This window comes from Etheostoma cragini, chromosome 20 (assembly GCF_013103735.1).
Source record: "Etheostoma cragini isolate CJK2018 chromosome 20, CSU_Ecrag_1.0, whole genome shotgun sequence".
NCBI lineage: Eukaryota > Metazoa > Chordata > Actinopteri > Perciformes > Percidae > Etheostoma > Etheostoma cragini.
The window spans coordinates 11,474,852-11,496,098 of NC_048426.1; the positions used below are offsets into that span (position 1 = coordinate 11,474,852).

Here is a 21,247-nt window from a genome sequence, read left to right on the forward strand (position 1 = left end):
GTGTGTGTGTGTGTGTGTGTGTGTGTGTGTGTGTGTGTGTGTGTGTGTGTGTGTGTGTGTGTGTGTGAGAGAAAGAGATGAGTGTGTGCATGTATGAACAATAGGTTTTATTAAGCCAGCTTGAATATTGCGTGTGCGCGCACATGCGAGTGTGTGTGTAGGGCCTTGGAGGGGTGAGTGTGCCCTCTGATAAGGCATCCTAACTTAATGAGCTTGAAAGGGGGAAGCAGGGGGGTGTACAGGGTTCAGATGATGACTGAAAAAAAGGGGGATCGTTTGGGGCTAGAAGTCTAGAGGAGAAGCCTGGGGGTTGTTAAAACGGGGCGCAGCATCAGCAGGTTTCATAATCGGGCTTCACTTCTCTCATTTTGGAATGTCTTCAAAAGTAGATTTACCCTTTCAGCTATTCCCCAGCCCCCGCATTTTATAGTCAGTCTGTGCTTTACATGGAAATTGTTTTTACTTTGTACTAAAGTGATTGATCGCGAAGATTTAACCTGTTAATAGAAAATGATAAGAGGTATATTGTTCATAAATAACATTTTAATTGCCAGTAGGTAAATGCCCATCCCTCAGTGAGATATTGATATTAAAATATTAAGGACAGTGCAGCTGAAATCTTAAAAGGCGGTCGCTTTTCACAAGAACGCAGGGATGATCTGCGTTTTTCAGTCTTCAGATGTTGAGCTACTTGTTGTTTGCCTTGGGAAAATAAAACAACAACAACAAAACGTAGGAGCGCGCACCGCCTCGCTCCGAGACTGAAGTGTGTGCATCCTCTCACCCTCTCAAAATGTAGGAGTGTTGGCTTCCTCGCTCACAAAATGTAGGCGCGCTCGCTGAAGATTAGAGCCCAGCTAAAATGGATGCCTGACCCGCACGGAGAAAGAGAAATGAACAGAGCAGGGCAGTGGGAAAAAAGAACTCTTCATCCTCTGTGCATATAGACTCACAGACTAAATGCACATCCTTTAACACACACACAGTGATGTACACGGATGTTTTACATGTATGACATTTTACAGAACTTGACAGGAACAAGAAGCATATTGTCCTACTCTTTCATTATATCCTCTCTCTTTCAGACTGCTTTTCACCACCTCACTACAGTCTGTTTTCATTCTGTCAGCCTCTGGATAATCTCCCATGCTCTACTCCTTTACTTCCCTCAATCTCTCCCTGCGTGTCTCTGCACCATCACTGTGTCTTTTTCTCTCCCCGTCTGTCTTCCTTCTCCGTCCTCTCTCCATCTCTCCCGCTCCATCTCTCTCACTGAGGTCATCGAGGGCAAGGGGGGTGGCGCGGACTAGTCGATAAGTATCATGTCAGCATCCTTCATGTATTTTCAGGCAGAACCACAGTCTATCTGTTACCAGCAATGTACCACAGAGTAGCTTTGCTCTCAGCAGTACTCAGTGTATTCACATTTTTAACATGTTGAAGGGCTTTGTGTGATACGTTGGTTCTAGGTCTGTGCAAATGAGATCAACGTTTGCGGTAACATACAAACCATTTGTTGTCGTTTGTCTCTACACTCTGAAAATGAAGTAACGAGGTACGTTTAAGCGCTTTATTTAAGTGCAGCTTTCTGTTGCTGAGGTACTTGCTCTTTACTGAAGTATTTTTTATTTTATTTTTACTTTATACTCCCCTACATTTCACAGGGAATCTTGTATTTTACTACATTTTTTGGCAGCTGTAGTCACTAGTTAAAGATCAATATTTTACATAAAAAATATATGATCAGCTAATGAAATGTGCGGTATTATAACAGTGGAAAAGTATTTAAAGTAGTTTAAAATTAGCTTTATCTAGACCAGCTAAAATATTAAATACTTTTAAACATTAATGAATCGACAATGATAATCCCAAATACTTCAATAACATAACACCTTTACATGCATCATTTGATTCTCTGAGTACTATTGTAATTGTAAGAATGTGGGACTCAATACTTGTAATGCTATATTTTGACATTTGACATTCACTATTCCACTACTGCTGCTAAATTATTATATATACATTGTGAACCTTGTAAAACATGTTTTGGCATGACATTGTTGGGCATTACATTGTTTACATATTGGTTATTAAGACTCAAATGAGGACACCAAGAAAAATGAATAAAATAATGGAGAGTTGCCAGAGAAAGGGTAAATGGCAGTAACCACACACACCAGTAACAGGAGCGGAGTAAGGGATGATTACATAAATCGCCGAATTGAGGTCATATCCCTCCTCAAATGGCTTCACCATGAGTCATCTCGTGTCACAAACTCTATGTCAATGCGCGTCTTGTCCCCACCACTCTGCAGCCTTAGGCCTTCTGAGGGAGGGGAGGGGGGGGGGGGGGCAGAGAGAGACAAGACAGTAGAGTAGGACAAGAGGAGAGAGTACATTTTCCTCATCCTCCTCCTCTTCTTGCTCTTCCACCTCCACCCTCTCTCGTGGGTGTCATGTCCTATTTGTATCCCGAGGCCGTCTCTCTGGCGATGGTGATGGCGAGAGGGGCTCTCTCGCTTGGCTGGAGAGCAGGGAGGACTTGGTAGCACGGAGCGTTGGTCTGTGCTCACATGGGAGAGAGAGGAAGTCAGCAATGGAGTCAGAGAGAGAGAGAGAGAGAGAGAGAGAGAGAGAGAGGCGCACCCGTTCAGCCATGCCTTTGACAGGGGAGTCTTTCCGACAGGCGTGAAGAAAGGAAGGGCTGATTGAGCGCACGCACAAACGGACACACACACACGCAAAATGTTTTTGTCACTCAGGAGGAAATTGCATTGACCATTGATTTACATTGATTTACATTTCATTTAACCATAAACAGTACTTGCCTAATCCCAACCCTAACCGTAATTAAAACCAAGTTTTGCCCCAAAATGTAAAGGTTTACCTTCTCGTCAAATAGGAGGCGAGACCCCATAATGTGGCTGTGTGATGGGATTTGTCAGACAAATGTACGTACACACACACACAGACACACACCCTGAACTATACCTAATGTGTCCTGGATTCATGGCCTTCTATTTCAGTCCTCACACACACTCACACATAAATACAATCGTATACACAAACACTGATGAACACATTTCTCTCTTTCTATGTACCATCATTGGACGTCAATATCACCAGCATCAAAAGGCTCAACTTGAGGACATCTCATTGCGCTTCCTCTCTAGAATTTTCTCTCTTCCATCTTCAACGTTTTCTACAATCCACATGCTTCTCTCAATTCCTCTGCTGCAGTATGTGTGTGTGAGAGAGAGAGAGAGAGAGAGAGAGAAGCCACATAAGGTTATACACAGTGGCATGACGCTATGCATTCTGATTTATAGATCTAAAATGGCCGCCGTGTTGTGACTGCTTTAGAGTGCTGGATGGTGAGCGAGGGAGTCGTGCGTGGGTATTAGGGCGGGGGTGTACGTTTGCTGGGAATAGCAGACCTTTTCTTGGACATTGTGTTCTCCTCACATGAAGCATCCTCTGCCCTGAAGGGTTAGCTACTACAGTGGTTTGGTGATGATGACTGATTAATTAGGCCATGATGTACAAAGCTTCCTCGCTCGCGTTGGCTGGTTTTCTACAATGCTGTTGGATTTAGGCAGGAAAAATGGGTTCTCCTGTGTCAGACTGCACACAGTGTGCATTTGAAAGGTAAATATGTACATGCTTGTGAGGTAGGGGTCGTGGCTGTGATTCGGTTTGTGGACGTCGGGTCCATCCTGCAGGGAGATTAGAGCCCTCACGTTGTAGCGGCAATCACTGAGGACTTAGAGGTCAGCCGCTGCCTCAGCCTCTCAGTGGGGCGCAGAGCTTTGATTTACTGACTACTGCATCCCCTCTGCCACACACACACACACACACACACACACACACACACACACACACACACACACACACAGCTAGTGCCACACTGCCTCCATGTGGACACAATTATACACTACCCTGCTGCCCTGACATTATTCCCTCTTATAATTAGTGGAGATGCTTTTTTTTTTGTATCCACACTGTCTTACTCTTACATGCACATTACAGATGACATAAAATTACCAACTTGTTCTGTCCAAAATGAGAATTTCTGTACTTTTATTTAGCTTCAGTTACACCATCAAGATGTGTAGCTACACATGGAGATATGCTCCAGGCTTGATTTGGTTTTAACTCACAAGTTAGAAAGAGCAAATGTATCTTATTTTAACTTGAAAATATAAGTGCGTAAAATGTAAATTGACTAATTGTAAATTCTCCAACAATTCTAATTATGGATCATATTATCACCTCATATGAATGTTGAATATTTTCTGTTTTCAGATTCTTAAATCTGAGGAAAATAACATGGGTATTTCTCACTGTATTATAAAACTAATTTCAGAATCAACTCAATCCATTAAAAATGACTAGTAGGTTAATAGATAATGGAAATAATTTTTAGTTGCAGCCTGAGACCAGATGACCAGTTGACATTTAAAGAATGGAAAGTTTTGCAATTAATAAACTGAAAAAGTTCTAAAAATAACAGTTTTGTATTTGCCCCCATTATTTTTGAGCTGAACTCAAAGATGTAAGACTTTATCTATGTATTGCCAAATTCAATCAATCAATCAACATTTATTTATCTAGCACTTTACATCAACCAACAGTTTTCCAAAGTGCTTTACATCAACCAAGAATAAACAAACCCAACATTCAATAAACATGAAGCACAGTAAAACAGATAAAATTGCCTATAATCATCAGAAGAAGAGTTGTTACACCACTACTGCGTATTAAAAGCCATTCTAAATAAATAAGCTTTAAGTTTTTATTTAAAATGAACAACATCCGTTATAGTGCGAATGTCTGGTGGGAGCTTGTTCCAGAGTTTAGGGCCAGCAACAGTAAAGGCCCGATCGCCCACTGCTTGTACCTCGACCTTGGGACTTCTAAAGACCGTAGATCGGAAGACCGCAACAGCCGATTTTGCCCACCCAAAGTTAAGAGCTCGGACAAATACTCCGAAAATTGGAAACTCTCCGAAATGCCTTTGGAGACGGCTCATGGTAGAGAAATGAACCTACACTTCTCGGGGAACATCTCTGGTGGATATTCCTGCAATCTGTGGCATTGTGCTGTGTAATAAAACTGCACATTTTACAGTGGCCTTTCTTGTTACCATCCTAAGCCACACCTGTGTAATAATCATGCGTTTAATCAGCATCTTGATATGCCACACCTTTGAGGTGGATGGATTATCTCGGCAAAGGAGAAGTGCTCACTAAAACAGATTTAGACAGATTTGTGAACAATATTAGATATAGATAGAATAGAAATAAGCATTTTGTGTACATAGAAAAAGTATTAGATCTTTGAGTTCAGTTCATGAAAAATGGGGGCAAAAACCGAAGTGTTGCGTTTATAATTTTGTTCAGTATAGTTACAGGTAGGCAAATAATTAAGTTAGAACCTGAATACCTAAGTGGAAGATCATAACAAATGCCGATGCTTCCATACACATGTCACAAGGGGTCACTGAATGATTTGATGAGTATGAAAACAGTGTGAATAAAATATTATTGTCTTTGCAGTCATCAGCTCTCAACCCAGGTAAACACCAATGGGAGTTTCTGGAGGCTTGTGTTGATCCAATCTCTTACAATGACACTTTGATGGTTGTACTTCTAAATTGTCGCCATATATGCATTTTATATTTAGATCTTTATTAATTGATTTATTTGGCCACTTGTGGAAAGAAGAACAACCTGTAAACACAACAGTGACATGTTCTCATTCTGTTAAGTTGCAAAGCAGCTAACCCAGCAGACACTGAACATTTTGATTAATTAGGAGTTCTTGGGCAACTGGAGAATGCTAGTATTATTAGTAGGGCTGGGCAAGTTAACGCGTTATTATCGCGTTAATTCATTAATTCATTAACGCCGACAATTTTTTTTTATCGCGCCTTAACGCAGTTTTTATTATTTCTTTATTATTGTACAAGTTTGTTGCTCACAGGCTTTGTAAATACTTCAAAGTTGAATTTTCTTATCACCAGAGTACTTCCAGTCTGAAATATCACCTTGACAGTTGATACCAGCAAATCATTCAACAAAACGCACAGTGGCGCGAGGCTTCGGCAAGCTACGTTAGATGCAGCGTGGGGGTAAGTTTAGATAAACAGAGGCAAGAGATGCTAACAAATGCCATAGCAACGTGGATAGCTACAGACTGCCGGCCCAGTAGGGTTCTGGAGGACATCGGTCTGAGACTCGCAACAACAACGGCAGGTATGCGAAACCCTCAACATGTACCATCACAAGAAGAATACACGAGTTGTTTGAAAAGGAGAGGACTGCAAAAGCGACCACGCTACAACACGTACGCGCGGGACACTTTATTGAACCAAAACATTTATGTACAATTCTGTGGATTCATCACTACATGCAACACCTTTTACGTTAAACACAGGGTTTTTTAATGAAAAAAATATTGATTGCTGTTGAATAAATATTTTTGGATTATTGTACAGAAAGGCAGTCATTTATCAACCTAAAGTAGAAACCAGCGCTGATACAGTATGAGCATAGCAATCATCTTCTGACAGGCATTACATGGGATTTATGAAACATTCGCATCACACTAATCAGAGCATAAGAATGGTTATACATTGATAAATACAGCGTCTGGAAACCATCGTTATTTAAATATCACGCCACATTATATTCTTGGTTTTGAAGCCTCGGACAGTTTACGAAATGTTAAGACGTAATCCGTCAAAGAAGCAGAACTTTTCAGAGGTGGAGATTAAAACGCTGACATATCAGGTTCATTTGCAACGTGTGTACTGTTTGGCAGACTAAAAACCAGAATTGAAAGCTGTAGAAAAAAGGCGAAATGGAAAGAAATTACTAATGCGGTCAACAGGGTTGCTGTAGTAAATCAGACTCCAGCTGAAGTTTGTTTCATTTACACATCCTTGACATATGTATGCTATAGTCCTAATAGAATATATAGGCTTAAATCGAAATCGTTTAGGCCTACATGTAGGTGTACCTACTTTAATTTAAATAAACACTGTAGCAAAGTTTACTCAGTGTTTTTTTTAATTTATTTTTAATTTAATTTATTTTTTTTGATGGCAGAAAGAAATCGTTCACTAGTGGCCATTAACGACACAAGCGAAAACCTGAAGAATAAATTAAAAGAAGTTCTTGAATTGAATATGATTGCCAAACATAACACTATACCTTTTTAAAGCACGGAATAATATCTTTGTCTCCTTCGTGTAGATCCCAATGTTGTGTAGAACTCCACAGGCTAAAACAATGCTGCAGTATTTTTTGGGGTGTATTGTAGGGTCACCTCCCCACCCCCCCCCCACCCCAAACTCTAAAACTTGCATACAAGAGTTCAGACCAGATGTGAGATTTTATCGCAGCCTACGCTCAAGTTCAAATTGATAAATGCCGAGCTTTGCGTAGGAATCGATGTACGCCCGTCCTACGCCTGTTTAAGGTCGTACGCACGTTTCATAAATGAGGACCATAAAGGGACAACTCCATTCTGGGACATGTCTCACAAGTTCTTTCACATAAAAAAGAAGCTGTGTCTTTCACTATATTTCACAAGTGAACATTAAGAGTATTAAAATTTAACAATTGAAAGGTGATGATCCTGCAGTCGTTTGAGAAGCTTTAATAAGACCTTTTGCTTTTTTCCTGCCTTGAAAAATCCATCATAACCTCTTTGATTTCGAGCTTACCCCAGCCTCCATAAAGGGAGCAAACTGCAAACTTTAACAGACAGTTTTAAAGGATTGCCACCTTACAACGAATGAAGAATCCTTAAATACTCCAGCAGGATCCACGACAGTCTCGTGCAGAAGCTGATTAGAACACATTGAGCCAGGGTTGGATTCATTTAGCTTCTCTTTCATGGTGCTTGCTGAACCCTGCCAATTGACGCCTTCGTAAAGCAAAGCTCCTCAGTGCTGCACACGGTTCTGAAGTGTAGCGCTACATGCAAGCTACTTGTTGCCCACAGACACTCCCAGTGCACCCCGAACTTGTTGTTTTGTTAGCTCTCAGGAGCACTGATCTAGAGAGGGTTGAGTGCTTGTAATATTTAATAGAGAAAACCACTCCACCCAGCAGGTATTTCACATATTTGTCAGAGGTGTTTGGAGTGTGCATGTGTGTGTCTATGTGAGTGTGCTCTTTTTTTAGAGTGTTTGAAGCCTTTTCTCAAGGTGTTTAGAAAAGTGTAAGTATAAAAGTGTCTTAAGGAGTTCTCAAAGAGAGTGGATACTCTTTGATGCTTTGTCCCACAGAGAGAGCCACAGAGGCAAGCAGCACTACTGAAAGAAAAATATGTTCCTTTCTTCTGTCACTCAATCACCCGGCTTTCTAGCCACGGAGCAAAACCTCTTTACTGTATTAGTGAGAGGTATTGAAAGTTCACATCCAATACACCACAGACTAGAACAACCATTTAAAGAGGTGTGTTCATTTTGAGGAAGTTAGGGAAAACAGAGAAAGTAGTGCTGAAAGTATGTCATAACTGTGGTGATGGAAACCAAACACATGAAGGTGCGGCATACTTGGAATGTTTTCCTCACAGATGGGTCTCTTTTAGTAATAACCTGCAGTAGATCAAGGAGTCCAGTAGTTCCGCATCTCCGAATTTAAGTGAACACACGTCTTAAATCTAACCTCATAATATTGTGTGTACTATGCATCGATAAATAGGTTAAAAGTCTTTAATCTGGGAAGATTTTTAGCTGAACTACCTTAATTATACTGTTTATGTGGAATGCATTCTGAACTCCATCTGGCATTTTATTTTTCCTCTGCTTATCTTTAGTTTCAAAAACTTAGAACTGTACAGTCACTATTGTGGGTTTGTATTTTGTGCCTAGGAGCTGGATAAAAAAAGCTACGGTCGCATCACCACAGAGATCCTGGAGGGGCAGCCGTTTTACTACGCAGAGGACTATCACCAGCAGTACCTGAAGAAGGTTCCTAATGGCTATTGTGGCCTCAAAGGCACTGGAGTCTCTTGTCCCATTGGAGCTGGAAAGGATGAACTGTGAGGGATTCGTGGTGAGAAAGAAAAGGATGACAATTTATGACGGATTTTTGTTTGTCATGTATTGTCCTTAATCTTTCCTTTCAAAAGTATTTTACTAGTATTTTAGTAACGTAACTTATTTGTCAGATTTTCAATAAAAGTTTTTTGTCTGCAGGTTGGCCATGAGTCCTTCAAAAGTCTTAAATTGTCTTAAACTTAGATTGGATGGGTATTATATATTTTTGTGTCATGCCTCCACGAAAATGCAGGAAATCTGTTCTGATTCTGTATGGTCACATTTTTTTCCCCAGTAGGCTATGCGCTGTGTTGTCAAGACTCACCCTTCAATAGAAAATTGGCCAGGCGTCCATGCTTACGCAAGGTGTTGTAAACCCATTTGTTCAGGTCCTATCCTTTACATTAAGGTCAAACACCTAACCTCAGCCAATTGAAATGCTTTGAAGGGCGTGTCTTGGCGTGGCCATAGTGGAATTTGTAATTTTGCATACAGGTAATACAGAAATGATTGATTTGAATGCAAGTTCATTTACAAATGCCTTGAATAAGCTTTGTTGGAATAGGCATTATTGGCCAAGTATGTGTAAAAGGTTGCTCACAATGTACACAGAAATAGACATACAGCTAAAACATGAATATTTTACTACTATGTAAACACAAATACACACACACACACACACACACACACACACACACACACACACACATATATATATATATATAAATTTTTAAAAAGTAAGAAATTAGTCCACACTGTAATAAAACCTCCTCTGTATAGCACCTGTGAAACAATAGAATTCAAATTGCTTTGCATAACATATGCTCTAAATATCTTGAAGAAAAGGGAATAAATAAATAAAAAGATCATTTCTCTTGAAGTTTTAGTGCAGTTGTAGCAGCGTCTTGTTGGACCGCAGTAACAGTCAGCTTCCACAAGGTGTCAGTGTTTCTCAAAGAACACACTAGAGGCACATCAGTGTGTTTTTATTGCTTTTCCTTCAATGTGACATATTGGAGCTAAGAAATCATGTAAACACTTTATATTCCAAAGTTGGTTGATTAGAAGAAAATCAACCAACCTTAATAGTTTTACTATTCAGCAACTTTTCACGTTCATCTTAAACCCAGATCACTACAGGACTAAGACTTTAGTAACAGTTCTTCGGATTTCTTAAATTCAGATTGTAATATGATCAGTAGCTTAATAAAAGGCAAACAAAATAACGGCTCTTTTATTTTAATTCAGAGTTTAATTCTTATTATTTTGATTTTACTATGAATAACTGAATTTACCTGAATCAAGACCGTCTCACTTTAAAATAATAAAAAATGTATGTCATCCAACCTTTTGTTTATCTACCGTGCATGTGTGTGTCGTTGTGTTCATGCATGCGTGAGTCTGCCCATGCAGCTAGCTATATATATTTTAAGCCTAAGCACTTTTTAGATAATTTCCCCCCCTTTTTCGCCCTGTTTGAGAAGGGACCATACCAATGAGGGACTAATGGTTATGACTCAGTGTGACACACAAATACACCCATCAGATACCACTCATTCTGGATTGCAAAATGAGACACCTAATGCACTCATGTATGCAATATGATGCACACTTTGCTTAAACAATCAGTCCACTCCCCTCAAACCCATGATTATGTATACAAGTCATAATATATAATTACATATCAGAGAGAACAGACAAATTACTGAATTTTGTGCAGTACTTTTTTTATAATAACACCTGGAAGTCTATTTAAAAATAAAAAATCACACTCATCTTTAGACTCCAAAATACAGAGATGATATCTAGAAAAAGCTTTTTGGTCGACCGCAGCAGTGTGATTCACCCCGCTCTCGTATTTCCCCCTCCCTCTCTGCTATATCTCTTTCTCTGTCTGTGTGTATGTGTCACATCCTGACACCTGTGTGTAGGTGTGGACCAGAGCACAGGTGCAGGTGCAACCTCTCAGGGCCTATTTTAGTATTGGGACAGATATTTTTTGCATGTGCCTGCATGCAGCAGCCGTGTGTGTGTGTGTGTGTGTGTGTGTGTGTGAATGTGTGTGTAGCTGTGGCTTGCTTGATCGAACCGCGCTGAGTGGTATGTGGTTGGGCCAGCTAGCTGTTTCCCAGCTCCCGCCTATGTTTTTGCATGCTGTTGTGTTTTTCAAGTGTGAGAGGAGATAACCTTTTAATGAAGTGATCTTTATTTCCATGTCTTTGAAGAAAGAATTGCATGAAAGCTTTAATCGCGCCATGAGATCAGTTTTTCCGTCATCTACAATGATTTATTGACTTGTTTATCTCTGCAACACTGAGAGGCCGTTATCACAAACGGTGGTTTTGAGTCCATTAGGTAGTAGGTAGAGATTTGCTGTGGGAAATTACAGCATTTAATGCAGTTACATTAAAATGACATTTCTAAGTAGCTGCATGAGCAAGTGTATGTTTTCTGTGTATTCCTTTGTAATAGATTAAAATGGGGCATGGAAATGCATGGTACTATCATATACGCATCCATACACAAACACAGTGAGGCAGAGCAGGACAGGAACCAGGCTGTGTGTGCCCTTCAGACAGAGCCTATTGTCTGCAGATGGGCCTTTAATGGCCCCACAGCTGGCCACAAAGAGCGTACCGCTCCAGCTCGCTGCTATGCCTCTTACTCAGTCACCCTGAAGAGAGGAGGCAGCTCAGAGGCAGAACACCACTGCGTGTATACATAATCGTATGTTATTCTATAATGCCCTTACATGCATGCATTTTCCTACTTTTCTTTAAAATTCTTTATGCTTTAAAACCGATAAAGACAAATTATCGGCAAACCATTTAAAGAAAACAGTAGATAAATGCGTGACTCTGTGGACGAGTGGGCTGAAACGGATAGAGAGAGGTGCTGCATGTTTATCAGAAGTATTCTGCACTCTTACCCACACACACACACACATATAAACACGTCCCAACCACTACCTCTAACTCCGTCCTGTACTGCCGCCTAATGCAAAAGGCAGCGCCCACGCAAAAGAAACAAACACACCAAAAAGACACCTTGCAGAGACATGCACCCACACAAATTTCTTGCACTCTGATATGCTCTGTATTGTGTCCTCGTTTCACAGCTTTTCATTTATCTTCCCCTTGACAGCTTTAATAGATGTTAACAGTTGTACACATAATTGAAAATAGCCTTGTTTCAGACCATTTCCTCTTTAACTGCTATGCCACTAAATAATTTGTTTTTTTAGACACCAACACGGCTTTGTTTGTTAAGTTATATAAATAGAACAATAGCAGAGAGTGGTGTATTCTGGTGCTGTCCTACCAGCTGGAGAATTGTGATTTGTCCTGTTCCTCACATAATTTCTTTTTCTAGATTGTAGAGGTAGTAGGCATACAATTGGGGGTGTGGGTGGGTGTGTGTGTGTGTGTGTGTGGTGGGGGGGAATCTTCTGTTGCATGTGTGATAGCGAGGGGAAAACATAAATCGTTTTTTTACATGGCCTGTACGTTTTGTCATGATGATATGAGAGTTGAATGCAGGGTTTTTGCAGATGCCAGATGTGTTTGCATCCACTCCCTTGCTCTCCCCTTCCCCTCCCTCTGGTTCCTGCATTGGTGCAGGGTCTCAATCAGAGCATCAGGGCTCCAGGAACCGAAGCACAGCAGTCTCTCTGTGCTGCCCAGAGAAGTGCAGCCTTGTCTGGGTCGGTGCATCTGCAACCCGGGGCGAGCTGGGGGAAGAGGGCGAACCCTGGTGCCCCTGCATGCTGGTTTCACTTGAGGCTTTCTCTGTCAGCCTCACCCCCTGAACTCTGGGGGAGAAACAGCTGATTATTCTAGAGTAGCATAAGTTTGACTCGTAGATGACACATTCAATCATTTATACCAACTGTATCCCCAAACAGGTTAGTTTGGTGGAGTAATACCATGTTAAAAATAAAATAAAAACAAGCTCACACATGGACAAGCGGACGTTCTTTCCCATAGAGAAAATGTCACAAGCCTGTTCATCCTTTCCACTGGGAATAGCAATGGGTTAAGGGTGGGGGTGGAGGGCAGCACGTGCTGCAGGGCCGAGTTGGCTTGCTAACTGGCCCACAGGCTTTCTGGCTGACGGCCCACACTGTGACACTCTGCACCTGGGAGCCTGTGTGTTGTCAGCCATGCTAGCTAGCTCGAGCTACCACCACATGACACACAGGAAACACAGAAATAACTGCTTAGTGTCTTTAGCACAGTAACCACTTAACTGGGGGTGTGCTGCTGACAGAAAGGAGTTGCAGAGAGGAGTTAGAGGAAAATAGAAGACAAAGAGGAATACTGGTTGGAATGGGACAGGATGATAGCAATAGTATGTAAGAATAGACAACTGGAAAGGAAAGTGAAACATAAAGATGCTAAGGCGCTTGCACCTGTGCAGACTCGTGTTAGAGGAAGACTCCATTGGCCTTGATTCAGATACTAGTGCATTAACATCCTTACTGACAGATGCAGTACATCCTGTTCATCATCTTTTATTTTTTTTTAATCAAGCCCATACAAAGATGTTGCGTAACAATGAAAGATTGACATATAACAGCTGAGGCTGCTAACTGTCAGTTTAATTTCCAAAACTTCTTTCTTACGTTAATTTCCTGGCATTATCTGCTGTCCATCTGTGTCTTGAGTCATCGAGCCTCACCTCGCACAGGTGTTGGAATCGAATCTACCGACAAGCCCTCGATTAGAGCTCTGCACAGGAAAGTGTTGTGCAACATTTGATCTTTCAGGTGGTAAAGTGCTGGTGTGTTACCATTCTGAGGAAAGAGGACAAAAACAGGACACACACACACACACACTGTTTGCATTGCAACATGCGTAAACCATGTTTTCTATACACCAGCTAATTCTTTGCCACCAAGTGCAGATGCAATCTTGTTGTGTTCTGTTTTCAAGTATGTTTCTGTCAGTGTTAGAGATGTGAAGGAAATGAGTAAATAGAGGGATAGAAAAAGATAAGGGAGGAGAGATGCTGGCTACACCAGGAGAAAGCTGGGTCTGATGCTTCTCCATGCAGCTGCTCCCAAACACCCACACTCTTCCTGTGTGGATTCTTCCTCATTGGATGTGTAATTGATCCTGTGGATGAATTGTAGACTATTAAGTGAACAAGGTGTACCCAATCCACCAAACGATGGTCCGTCTTGACTGTCTTCATTCTGCACATATTTCTGTTACTGTAGTCTTATTTACTATTTCATCCATGCGTGGCGCAGCGGATCTGTCCGTCACCCTTCGTGAAGACGCTGGCCTCACTGACATCTTGCTCCGAGTCGGGTTTCCCTCGCACTGGACTGGGTTTCCCTTTGCCTACTAACACTTAGGAAATAAATGGCATTACATCAGTGAGTTCAAACTGCTTATTGTGCGTAATTTGAACTGACACTGATGCATGTTGTTCTGTAACTGGTGTGGCGTTGCTACTATTGGCTTGATTTCCATTTCAACATTAGACTTTTTTTGTCTTTTCTACCGTTGTTCTATGCATTCACTGCCCAGTCACCATTTGCCACTCTGGACATTTTCCTGAGATGCCAAACCTCCAAACAGAATTTTTTCAATGGACAAAGAATGATGTCGGAGGCACATTTATAGTCATTAATTTATGGGAAGAGCCAAGGCATGGTCGGTGGCTCGTTCACGTGCGTTTAATTTCACGTTGATTGTGATTTATAAATGAAAGGTGCGCAGGACCTGTCGCACGCCCGGTTTTATACAGTACATGTGAATATATCTGTGCGTAGAGACTTTTTAGGTTTTGGCCATGCCTCATCTTCTGGTTTGAAAGCTGCGCAGTCTTTTACACATGAGGCCCCTGAACATTTACTCATGTACTTATTTTAGTGAATATATATTACACTATTTAGGGCCACGTTCTGCCACTAATCTTGCACTTTGTTAAATATCTCTGAAGAAAAATAGAATACATTTTAAACCCTGCGCTGTGAAGACAGATCATTTACAATCAATCAGAAAACTGACTTAGAACAAAAAGAGTTCAGTGGTGCAGCTGAAAAAGCTCTTGAAAAGTAGAACTTCAAGTATCCTACAGAAAACGGAGTCTAAAATAGCTGATGTAGGTTTCTTCTGCCTGGCTGAGGCCCTCTGTGTCTTTTCAAAGAAACGCTGGCCTCAAAAAACAGGAAACACTGGCCTGACAATCAGTGAATGGAAAGGTTTGAGGTGAGAATGTGGCCACACTGAGTTGTCAGCTCTCTGTGTGTTTGTGCGTGTGTGTGTGTGTGTGCACGTCTGTGTCTGTGTGAGAGAGAGCGTATTCATGTTTGTGTACTGTACATGGCAGCCTTTCTAAGTTTCCATCACAATGAAATGCCAGGGCTTTGCTTCTGGTGCACCTTCTTAGTATCTGTTCAGGTTGACCTCTGACATGTCCACTACATTTTTTGGCTTAACTGGTTTTAGCTTCATGACTTCCATTTCAAATGCAAGAAACCAAATACTGTCTTTTTAAAAATATAAACTGATGCATAATATTTATCATCAGTAAGACAAATTATTGAGCATTTGGAATAAAATGGGGATTGTTAATGACATTACACTTACATTTTGCCCATGTATTAATATTAACAAATACCAAACTAAAGCCAGTTTAATTGGATTTGTTTTATCGGTGATATCATTTTTGCGGTTTTTACAGGCCAATAGCAAACTGAAACTTTTCTTTACAGTCAGCTCAACATAAAGTCAACACATTTAATTGAACTAAACACACATTTGTCATTAAGATAACATTGTCAGCTCAGCTGTTACAGCCTATACAAATATGTAGACCATAGCCAGCGTGTTAACTGATCAAATGTTGCCCAAATACTGAGAAATCAAATTGGAAACTGTCACGTCTTTGTATTGTTCCTCATAATGTGAGTGCTGCTGGTGCTGAGGCAGGATACAGTACATCGGCTTCACGCTCCATAATGATGGGGGGGGCACTTACTTTACAGCTGTGCCAGTTTATACTGGATGAATGCCGACGAATTCTAAACATAACCAAGTTCCAGCTTGTCAATTATAAAGAATATTTTGGATTTTTTGGACTGTTAGTCAGAGCAATTTAAAGAAGTCACCTGGGACTTTAGTAAATTGTGATGGACATTTTATAGACTGAGTTAAATAGTTTAGTGCATTATTTTGTATAGTCACAGGGCTATTTCATTTTATAATTACTGTTTGCAGAAAGAATGAAGTACACCTCAACTTCCCCAAGATTTAAAATTGTCAAAATAAAAGTCATAGATGTTTAAGAGATGAGCAGTATGTTTTGTGTATCTATGTTTTTGAAGAAACATGAATGGAGGGCCATGTGATGGCTTCCATTGCCTTTTGGCTCACTACGTACATGAAAGTCATATATTACCATCTCCTTTGATGACAAATACCTTTTCCTCCTCTTCAAACTCTTCTCCTCTACTTTTATTTATGTCTTTGTCTTGTTCACCCGCATCTCTGTCTGTCACACTCCTTTCCCCCGGTGTGAGATGAGCACAAGACAGGGGAGAGTGTAAGCTGTGGTGAGCCACAGACCAAAATAACTGGTACTTTTTTAAAAGAACACATGTGCATCCACCCACACATAAAGTCACACATGCGTGCACAGTGACACACGCACACACATTCGAACAGACAGACGTCCCTTTTACTTGATCCCTAGAGAGAGGTGTAGTTGGATATTTTTTGGCTGTGCCAGGAGAGATGTAGTGTGTTGATATCCAGTGCTGGCCATGAGCCTCCACGGAGAGTGAAGTAGGCCATGTGTAGATGCTGTTTATGAGCTATGAAATTCTAAGTTTTGTCAACTATCTGGACTTAAAACTAGAACATAATGTTCCGACATAAAGTAACCGTTTCATTTTTTTTGTTTCCACTTTTTTCTCCAATCAGCTGCAAGATACTAACTAACTCTCCGTCTCTGTCTCACTTTCTGGTGCCTTCTCTGGTGACAGATTTTGCAGCCTCCCTGTCAAGCTGGCATAGTGGCATCATTCTAAAACTAGTATTAGGCATTTCCTGCTGTGCGTGTGTGTGTGTGTGTGTGTGTGTGTGTGTGTGTGTGTGTGTGTGTGTGTGTGTGTGTGTGTGTGTGTGTGTGTGTGTGTGTGTGTGTGTGTGTGTGTGTGTGTGTGTGTGTGTGTGTGTGTGTCGGGGCGGAACGCACCTGGTCCGCGCAGCTGTGGGGATCCTAGCAGGGGGGCAGAGAGACAGAAAGAGAGAGATAGAGGAAGGAGAGAAGAGAGAGGGATGGGAGGAGACGAAAAGGGGGCCCTGTGTGCTGTACTGGGGACCCGACGACTTCAAATAGAAAGAAAGATGTGGGGAGAAATAGAGGAACACATTTTCTAGGCACAGTAGCTTAGCATGCACAGGCTTACACTGTACCCATGAAGTTGCTATGAACTGACCTTTTAAAAAGGAGTTATTCTGTTGTCTGCCAAAGACAGATTTGTAAGGGAAAGTTTCTGCATCAGCCACATGTGATGGAAATCAGTGTGCTGTTTCTTTTCTCCGGTAGAGGTCTGACAATAATCTTAAACAGTCTGATAAATCAAGCCTGTGTATATAACATTTTTACATAAGACCTTGACAAATGTTCATTTTCATCCCTCACCCAGATGGTTTCAGAATATTGCATATAAAACCAAAACGTAAATCTATTGTGGTTAAAAAAAAAAAAAAGATTTACATGTGTTTGACATTCGTGTCTTGTCTGCTTAGTCGCCTCCTTCTATTCCTGAGTCCCAAATCCATAACTGGAAATTGTGTCAGTTCATGCAATTCCGCTGTCCTTCTGCAGAGGGGGCAAGGAATCTGGGAGGAAACAAAAATGGAAGTTCAGTGATAGAAAGATTTTTAAAGGGCAGATTTAAGTGGGAGTAAATAAGCCAACGATGAAAGGAAACCACGTAGGAACCACCGACCCTATGGGGAAACAAACAAATGTGTCGATCAGGCGTTTTCATTCAAAGTGCACGGAGCTCCTCCGGGATGTTGCGAGAGCACAGATGTGCTCACACACAGGGTCTATTTCGCAGCTGGATGACCAAGGAGGGGTCCACACCGGGAAGGTCAAATGACCAGGTCAAAGGTCAAGCCACAGAGAGCTGCAATAGAGAAGGGGGGGGGGGGGGCATCAGGGCATCAAGCACACCATGCACACACATTTATTAAAGTCATCATCAACACTGTTGCAACTCCTGAGCCTTTGCTCCAGATGGGCAAAGGAGGCAGAGAATATCTGCCTGTCTGTTTAGAGGCAGTTTGGTCTGAAGTCAAAGGCTGGGCGCACACACATACAACACACACACACACACACACACACACACACAGACGCAGAGTCTCCATCAGCATGTGAGTCGAAGTTGGGGTCATTTGATAAGAAGCCAGCCAGGACAACATGGGTCAACATCAAAGCAGCACTTAGTAGATCAGTTCCTAATATTTACTTCACTCTTTAGAGGGTAAAGATTTAAAACCAAACTATTGCCATAGAATATAGCATAGTATGTCAAAAAGCTTATTGTAATTTACTGATAATGTTTAGGGTGAAATGGTTCTCTGATTATATGTTGATCACTCCTTACTTTTTAAATGTAGATAACAATGTTTTTTTTGCTATTGAAGTGAGACTATGTAACTTTTGGAATACAAAATAAAACAATCCTATTTGTACAGATGAAAAGTTAAATTCCTAGGAACTCAAATGCACCCTTTTTCTTGTCACCACACTCAGGAGACAAGCCTTACTTGATCTGGTGTGACCAGTAGCAGATGGGGGCTAATGTTAGCAAACTTTCCATATCTAATTGTCCCTTGACTGCTGTTAAGCAAAAGTTACAGTCTCATTTTAATTGCAAGTTCTTGGTCTTATACTGTATTTCCTAATTCTCACAGGAAAATCCAGAATAACTGCTTCTTGATAATATTCAGGTGATGTCGGGTCACAGCAGGTGAAATTAAACAAGTCTTAATTGCCTAGAAGTGACCGGACTAATGCATTATGCATTAGTGTGCTGGTAAGTGCTCTAATGACAGCAAAGTGGATTTAGCAGCTATTTCAAAATGCCCAATCACTACATAACGTGACCTTTGAATAGAATACAATGTGTGTGTGCGTGTGAGCACAGAGTGGACTTGGTTTTTACTGCTTCTTAATTTGGCTGTACAGATAATGTGGACAGTCTATTTTGAAAGTGAAGTATTTAAAAATGTCAAGTTACAGAGGATTTGTGGCTCTTAAAAGAGGAAAACAGCCAAAACATCAAGGGAGAAAAGCTGCCCGAGAGCTGTCTTAAGAGCTTATGAACGTTTTCATGTGGGTTTGCTATGTTTATTCCTATGTGACAAAGACTTATTAACACTTGTCAAGTCCATTTTATATATATGTGTGTGTGTACATGTATACCTTTTATAAGTTAGTTGAATTAAAATGTTTTAATTATTAAAATGTTTCAGCGGGGGGTTTTATGGCAGCAACACTGAAAGCTACACTCTTTTCCCATAACGTAAAGCAATAACCACTAAACTCTCTTCTTTCCTTACTTATCTAACAGCTACCTTGTTGTTCGTTTTGTTATTTTTACTTCAAATTAGCTGTAACACACATGATCTTATCAGCACAATAAGATATGCTAAGTAACGTGCATGGTCAACGATGCACGTTAGTGACCCCTGAGTTCAATTAGCCCCGGCATGCAGCCTAATTTCACAGCGTGACCCCTGCTTCTGCTGCTGCAACGACACACTCACACTGTTCTCTTAAATGTCTATCTGTGTCCACCGGTGATCAATGCATGCTCTAGCGGAAAGCACCAATGAGGCATTTGAGAGGGGGGACCGGGTGAGCGAACACAGGATCCAAATCTATTACAGAGAGTGGGGGTGAGAGGGAGGAGCAGAAGTGCTGTATGGGACAAGAGGTGAGGAATTGACATTGTATCCACAGTGATGGATGGATGTTCACATACAGAGAGATAGTATCTTTAGAGGCTAGATGACCCCTGACCTAAGCACTAAGGCCTTATATGAAGATGACAACAACACTTGTTTTGAATCGGGAGAGGGAGGGGTCACGTGGCAGAGATTTGTTTGTTAGGGAGAAGACTAGTCTCAACAACAACTAAAGAAAGGCACTAACAGCGGGCTGGCCTTTCTGACTTTTTATAACCTATATTTCTATAAAACAAAATGGCTGTAGAATTCAGATCTGTAGTGTCCTACAATATGCTTTAGTGGTAGGGTCTGCAGTGTTCTTTATAGTATTTGAAGACCTTAATTTTTGTTTACATTATCACACAATGTGATTGTAGAAGTTTTTATTTATTTATGGACCCCAGGAAGAGTAGCTCTGTTACCAGCTAATGGGAAATGAATAAACAAATGCTGTATATAGCATTATATCTTTCCATAGAAAATTATGGTTGTAGTGGGATAGTATTTGTTTTTGCTCATATGCAGTTAATATAAACACATAACATAAAAGCATAGTTAATTTGTATTAAAACAAATGTGTTTCCTCATTAACAGAGGTGGACTTAAAGGCAAAAGAAAGAAGTTACCTAAAGGCACAGAAGCCAAATGGATCAAAAAATAAATAATATCAGGTAATATAAACTTAAGGAGAGGATAAGGAGAAGCCCTCTACCCTCTCTGTCTCCAACCAGTCTACTTCAACATCTGGAGCTCACATCAGCCCTCTTTAGAGTGGCACTGCTGGAGAGAGGGATAAGAGGAGGGACAGAGAAAGAAAGAAAAGAAAGGAAGAATGGTAGTAGGTGAGAAAACGCTAGTTAACGAGAGTTAAAAGAAAATTGAGCTGAGGAGAAACAAAAAGAGGGAAATGATCAGTGCAAAATAGAGATGAACATTAGCTGTGCTTGTGTTCATACATCTGTTTGCGGTGTGTGTGTGAGTGTGTGTTGTGCTTTGCTGTGCTGATGATTTTCCAGTGATCATCTTCGATGCAGAGCAGTGAGAACATGAACACTGGTTAGCTTCTGTGGCGAAACCCTCTGTGTGGCAGGAAACAGAACAACTTGTGATCTCTGCAAAAACACTAATGGAAAAACCTTACTCAGATAGAAAACGTGGGTGTGTATGCATAAAAGCAAGTGTGTGTTTATGTGCGTGCATTTGAATACCT

General features: G+C 40.9%; 1 protein-coding gene across 4 annotated transcripts in view; it reads left to right on the forward strand.

Moving 5' to 3' along the window:
- si:ch1073-358c10.1 (peptide methionine sulfoxide reductase MsrA 1) overlaps positions 1-9,712 on the forward strand; it is a 37,951-nt gene extending 28,239 nt beyond the window's left edge. For all 4 annotated transcript variants that reach the window (XM_034858026.1, XM_034858023.1, XM_034858024.1 and 1 more), the window contains 2 exons: positions 8,888-9,212; positions 9,243-9,712. In XM_034858026.1, the coding sequence (XP_034713917.1) occupies positions 8,888-9,061 (174 nt within the window). In that variant the 3' untranslated portion in view covers positions 9,062-9,212; positions 9,243-9,712. The remainder of the gene's footprint in view (positions 1-8,887; positions 9,213-9,242) is intronic.
- The last annotated feature ends 11,535 nt before the right edge of the window (positions 9,713-21,247 follow it).